This window comes from Corylus avellana, chromosome ca5, assembly GCF_901000735.1.
Source record: "Corylus avellana chromosome ca5, CavTom2PMs-1.0".
NCBI classification, from domain to species: domain Eukaryota; kingdom Viridiplantae; phylum Streptophyta; class Magnoliopsida; order Fagales; family Betulaceae; genus Corylus; species Corylus avellana.
Window position 1 is genome coordinate 2,171,327 of NC_081545.1, and position 6,956 is coordinate 2,178,282.

At 35.9% G+C, this 6,956-nt stretch overlaps 1 protein-coding gene and 1 pseudogene across 1 annotated transcript; one reads left to right on the forward strand and one right to left on the reverse strand.

Moving 5' to 3' along the window:
• The first annotated feature begins 346 nt into the window (after positions 1-346).
• LOC132180698 (receptor-like protein 7) lies at positions 347-3,321 on the forward strand (annotated as a pseudogene).
• Positions 3,322-5,605: 2,284 nt separating this feature from the next.
• Positions 5,606-6,569, reverse strand: LOC132182428 (dormancy-associated protein 2-like). The gene is made up of 2 exons (XM_059595667.1): positions 6,421-6,569; positions 5,606-6,154 (listed from the first exon to the last, which is right to left on the reverse strand). Exons 1-2 carry the CDS (start codon positions 6,530-6,532, stop codon positions 5,787-5,789), a joined length of 480 nt encoding a protein of 159 aa, XP_059451650.1. The 5' UTR covers positions 6,533-6,569; the 3' UTR covers positions 5,606-5,786.
• Positions 6,570-6,956: the final 387 nt, after the last annotated feature.

Below are 6,956 nucleotides of genomic sequence, written 5' to 3' on the forward strand. Positions count from 1 at the left end.
AGTGATAGGTTGACTATAGACTTTGTATTTGGGTGTGAAACATGAAACATCACATACATATGACTTATCTTAGATCCCTCTAATCGTTGATTTTGATTGGAGGAACCATATATATCTGATCATCATGAGTAACAAACCTCAAATGAAGTATCGGACGGTGAGGACAAACGGTAACAACATCTTATAATCAGACTGATTACAACAACAGTACTAGTGTTTCCAGCCTATAAATGAAAGCTCTCTCCTAGCTTCACTAATTGCAAGCATATCCAAACAAAACATTATGGGTTTATCATGGCTTTCTCTCTTCATTTTCAATATTCTCTCTTCACAGTTGCATCTTATTATGCCCACTCATTCTTCTCCTTCTATGCAACCCTTGTGCCATCGTGATGAGAGCTCTGCCTTGTTGCAATTCAAGGAAAGCTTTATCATCCTTACATATGCATCTGAAAATCCTCTTGATTTTTCACCTTATTATCCAACTCCTAATTGTCAAAGGTTGCGTCTTGGAAAGTAGAAGGAGACAAAAGTGATTGCTGCTCATGGGATGGGGTGGAGTGTGATGAGAGCACAGGTCACGTAATTGGCCTTGACCTTAGCAGCAGCTGCCTATTTGGTTCTATTAACTCCACTAGTACCCTTTTTCGCCTTGTTCATCTCCAAAGCCTTAACCTTGCCTTCAATCATTTTAACCACTCTCAAATCCCATCCCAAGTAGGTGATCTTGCAAGACTAACGGATCTCAATCTCTCTTGGTCTCAATTTTCTGGCCAAATCCCGTTTGAAATTTCACAATTGTCATACTTGTCATCCCTTGATTTGTCTCAATACAATTTTTTTGAGTACATTCCTAAGTATCCCCATTTGGAACTCAAAAAGCCCAACCTCGGAACCCTAGTTGGAAATTTGACCCGCCTACAAAAGCTTAGGTTGAGAGGGGTGAACATTAGCTCTACGGTGCCAAATATTTTGGCAAATTTGTCTTCTTTAACATTCCTCTCTCTTTGTTTTTGTGGTTTGCACGGGGAATTTCCAATGGGCATCTTTAAGCTACCAAATTTACAGCTTCTTTCCGTAGGTGGCAATAAAGGCATCACTGGTTATTTGCCTGACTTTACATGGAGTAGTCCGCTTGAGACATTGATCCTCGCAGACACGAGTTTCTCGGGTGAGCTACCTGCTTCTATGGGAAACCTTGTCTTTCTGACAGAGTTGGATACGTGGAGTTGCAATTTCTCGGGGTCCATTCCATCTTCACTTGGTAACCTCACTAAACTCACTTCTCTTGACCTTTCATATAACTCTTTTGTGGGTAACGTGCCACCTTCACTTGGAAACCTTGTTCAACTCTCTTATCTAGTCATTTCCAGCAATCAATTGACAGGTTCAGTCCCTTTTAGCCTTTTAAACTTGCCACAACTGAGTAGGGTTGATCTACGCCATAATCTTTTGAGTGGTGAAATGCATTTCGAGCTTATGAATGCGACACGATTGAACTCCCTTGACCTGAGCAACAATAACTTAGCTGGTACAGTTATTTTTGGGCCTATGAACCTCACACAATTATTTGTCTTGAATCTTGCAGCCAACAAGTTTCATGGTCAAATTTCAAACTCATTTTCCAACCTCAAGAATCTTGAATTTCTTGATCTTTCTGACAACTACCTTAACAACATTGTGGATTTTAACCTGTTTGTTAAGCTCAAATATTTAACTACATTGGATATTTCTGGTAATCAATTGTCGTTACTTACTAAAGAAACCAATATTGCCAATTCAACTCTTCACAATTTTCGAGTTTTAGGATTTTCTTCGTGCAACTTGAGCGAGTTTCCGAATTTCCTAAGAAACCAACATGTACTGGAGTATTTGAATTTGTCCCACAACAAGATTCATGGCCAAGTCCCAGAATGGATGTGGAACACAAGCCCATCAACTCTAGGAGTTCTTGATCTTTCCTACAACTTTCTCACAAGCTTTGGTCAACATCCAATTATTCTTTCAGGGACTTCTCTAGAATTTCTTGACCTCAAGTCCAATTTGCTCCAAGGATCACTTCCTATTCCATCAGGCAGAACTCGGTTTTTTTATATTTCAAACAACTTATTGACCGGAAATATACCAGAATTGTTTTGCAATTTGAGTTCTCTTCTATTCCTTAATTTGGCTAATAACAGCTTAACTGGTTCACTTCCTCGATGCTTGGACAACTTTGCTGTTTATCTATCGGTACTTGATCTGCGAATGAACAAATTTCAAGGAAGCATTCCAGAAAGTTGGATGAGAGGAAGTTTGAGGGTAATAAATTTAAGTCAAAACAAATTCCAAGGGCATTTACCAAGATCGATGGCCAAGTGTTCGATGCTAAAGATCCTTGATCTTAGTGATAACCAATTCATTGATAGATTTCCATTTTGGGTGGGACATCTTCCAAATTTAGAGGTCCTCATTTTACGGTCAAACAAATTCAATGGTCCAATGGGGATACCTCAAACTTATTTTAAGTTCCCCAACATGCGAATCCTTGACATCTCCTACAATAATTTTATTGGAAACCTGCCAATTGAACTTCTTAAAAATTGGGAGGCCAGAAAATTTGAGAAGGTGCATTCATTAACATATATTCATGAAAACTCAGACTTTGAAATAGAGGAAGGTTTTGGGTATAACGATCAAGCAGAGGCATATACTTACACTATGATGATGACAAACAAAGGCAGGTATGCTCTCTACGAGAAGGTCCAAGAAATATTCATAGCCATTGATTTCTCAAGTAATGGATTTGTCAGTGAGATTCCAGAATCTATTGGAAATTTAAAGGGAGTTCAATTGCTCAATCTTTCTAATAATTGTCTCACTGGTCACATCCCATCGTCTTTAGGAAACCTTACGGAGTTGGAAGCATTGGACCTTTCGCATAACAAATTGTCAGGGAAGATTCCACAGCAGCTAACACAACTTACTTTCTTAGAAGTATTCAATGTTTCTTATAATAATCTCACAGGACCTATTCCACAAGGGAAACAATTTGATACATTTGAGAACAATTCATTTGAGGGGAATCCAGAATTGTGTGGGAGACTATTGACAAAGAAATGTTTGAATTCTGATGAGCCGCCTTCTCCGCCTTCAATCTTTGAAGCAAATCAAGATTCTGGATCACCATTTGAATTTGGTTGGAAAATAGTTGTGATTGGATATGGATTTGGATTTGCTGCTGGAGTAATAATTGGAAGTATTGTGATCGCAAGGAAACAAGATTGGTTAATGAAGACCTTGAGAATACGGCTGTCGAGTAGGAGGAGATGCAGAAATTAAATAAAATAGTTTGGACAAGATACCTTCCCAAAGCAATGTATGTATTATTATACTTGTTTTTTTTCTACTGTTAATCTTATTTTTCTTTGTAATATTCTTCTTCCCTTTTTTGTTATTGTTTTGGTGTATTTTGAATTAGTGTGGCATTAATTAAGATGTTGTAAATCAAATGCTTTGGTGGGATCTTTTATACATATATATACCTTCCATCTATAATTTTGTTGTTGTACTAGAGTACATTATTTATCCTATGATTCCATATGATATTTTAGTGAATGTTTTTAATGAAGTTAAAATACATGTCAGGCTTGTCTAGGGACCAAATATATCTTTTTCATAAGCATATATACGTGCAACTAGGGGTGGGCAGATTAACCGATTACCGATTACCGACCGATTACCGACTTTAACCGAACCGATATTAACCGTAACCGATAGTTATCGGTCGGTAATCGGTTAAAAATTTTATACCGATAAGCTTATCGGTCGGTAATCGGTCGGTTAAAATTTTTTTATCGGTTAACCGATATGACCGATATGACCGATAAGTTATTTTAATTTTTAATTTTTTAAAATTTTATATTTATTATTAAAAGTTAAAACCAAAATGACGTTGAATTTCCTTCCAATGAAGAATTTCAATTTTGCCATTTTGAATTAGATAAAGCTTGATTTTTTGGTTGACATATTTTGTTCATTGGAACAAAATGGGCTTCCAAAAGCTAGAACATTAGAACCGATTTTGTATTTCTGCTCATGGAGCAATCTCAGATGATGCTCCCAGTAAGAGAAAGAGTTTATTATATTAATATAAACTAAAAAAAAAAGAAGCCTAATAAAAAGCCCACCAAACTCAACCTAGCAATTCTCAAATTAATTTTTGGCCTAATTAGTAATCAGTAAAAAAGCCCACAAAAGCCCAAACCGGTTTAACCGACCGATTAACCGACCGGTTAACCGATTACCGATTTGACCGATAATTTTCGGTTAAGACTTCTTATCGGTCGGTAATCGGTTAAGATTTGGTTAACCGATAGCTTATCGGTTAACCGACCGATAAGTCCATTAACCGGTCTTAACCGACCGATACCCAGCCCTACGTGCAACAACCATCGAATTAGGAAAAAAAAAAGAAGTTTTTCTTGCATTTTCAACTTCTCATTAATAGTTACAATTGACAAACATTTGGAATGAGATGCATCATGCGAAATTGTCTTTGGTATTTCTGTTTTTTTAGAAAACAATATCTACTTAGAATCAGGAGAACGCTATGAGAAACAATAACATTTCTAACGAAAAAAGACATGTAAATTTTTTGATTTTTGTATTTACTTGCATTTTCAAATGAAACCTCAAGTTGCCTTTGTGCTTTTTTTTTAATCTGTTTTTGTTTTGCTTTTGTTCGTTGGTTGGTGATGACACCAAATTTCTCACGGTCCGATTGGGCTTAAGCGGTGCCAGCTTGAAGCTGTGAGAAACCTTCGATGCTTATGTCATTTTGAAGAAGAAGAGTGCTTTATTTGAGTCTTTTTTTTTTTTTAAAAAAAAATTTATTTATTTTTTTAATTTTTAAATTTTTTATAAAAAATAAAGAGAAGAAAAATTGTGTGTAAGTGAAATTCAGGTGAACTAGGTTTTTGGGCTTAAGCGGTTTTTTTTTACCATAATTTTATACTTCATTTTTTGTTAGTAAATTTTTCCATGATTACTTTTTCCCGTGAAGGTACTTCACATTGAGAAAATCATGTAAATTTAGGTATTCTTGTGTGTGATTGTTTTGTGTTGTTTAACATAACCTTGGTTAATTGCGCAATTTTTTTTTATTTTTTATTTATTTATTCAATTGATCTAGAATAGTTCATAACCTCGCAAATCTTGCACCCATAATTAACTAGTTGAATCTCAGAACTCCTATCTCTAGAAAAGGAAAACTACCACCTGCAGTAAGACAAGAAAACTAGGATTTTACTAGTTTTTTTTTTTTTTTTAATTTTTTTTATATATTTTATTTATTTATTATTTTTTATTTTATACCAAATTTCAATTGGATTTCATTTTAAAGGTGGTACTGCGTAGTGATTGATTGATGGATTAAACAAATTTTGTTGAATTATTTATTTATTTTGTTAGTTATATTCTTTAATAATTTTTTGTTTAATTTTATCTTTTAATCTTACCCCGTCAACTAAAATCTTCGCTCCGTCACTCCTCCGTCATTGTTTAAAGGCAATGAAAGATCTAAACAATAATAATGAAGATCTGTTGTGACATGCAACATTCAGCATTGATACAAACCTTAAAAATTATTCATTGAGACAAAACATGTGCATTACCATGAATCATGAGGGATCGGATGCCATAGACATCCACTCATGATTTTATTTCTACATCTCATTTAGCTTCATTTATAATATTACAAACGGAAATGAGCACCATAATTAATTTAGATAATTATGTTGCTTAATTTAGTTTTGAGGCTTGGCTTCGGTTTTAGCATCAGTAGCTTCACCAGCATAAGAGCAGCATCTACTACAGCCCTTTCCATAGTAACCCTCCCTACAACATCCATAGTAGCAGCGCCCTCGGCCGCCGCCATATCCACCATGGCCGCCATTGTAGCCTCCATGACCGCCATTGTAACCTCCATGGCCGTTTCCGCCATTGTAGCCTCCATGACCACCATTGTAACCTCCATGGCCGTTTCCGCCATTGTAGCCTCCATGACCAGGCTGATTCCCCCCATATCCGCCACCGGGGTATCCACCATATCCGCCACCGGGGTTTCCTCCATATCCGCCGTATTTGGCATCATCTACTCCATTGGTGGCCTCCGCTGGACGTGCGACGAATCATGTTAGTAAACTCTGGACATTTGTAGTACTGAACAAAGGCTACTAAGTGTGATTTTAAATCAAATTGTAGAAAATTAATCGTTTGGGAGTATGTTGTTTAAAAATAGCGATTTAAAAAAGTAGAAAAAGCAAACAAAATGCACAATTTTAAAGGCTAAACTACGATTTTACTAAACGCTTAATTACGTTTTTAAAAGTCGGAAATTCAAACAGACCCTAAGGCAGCAAAATATAAATCCCAACTCACCGTTTTTGTGGTCAGAGGAAGTTTCAGCCAGTTCCCTTGCTGCCACCTCCGAAGAGATGAGAAGAACAATAGCCAACAAAAGACCAAGCAAAAGAAAAGCCTTGGAACTCATATTTGTCAGCAAACACAAGTGTTATGATAAAATCAGTGTTTCTTTTACTTATTTATAGGCCAATGTTAAAGAGAGGGCTCGAAACCATTAATTTGGAAGGCCCTACAAGATTGTGGTTGGTTGTTGAGTTTCTTTCATTTTTCAATCTTATCTTATCTATGCTCAAATATCCTCTTCATCAAATCCACGTCTATTTCTCTCTTCTTTTCTCCTTGTAGTAATGGGAAAATAAGGTAGTAATCAAACTAGCTACATTTTTTACTCTAATTCTCACGACAATTTATTACCATAATTTGTTGCATGAATTGTTAGGAGTAGGTGAGTTCGTTTCATAAGGACTTTTCCATATTTACTACATGAATGGCTAGCAATTCAAATAGCAAAACTGCTTAAAATAATAGAAGTCATAAAAATTAATGGATGG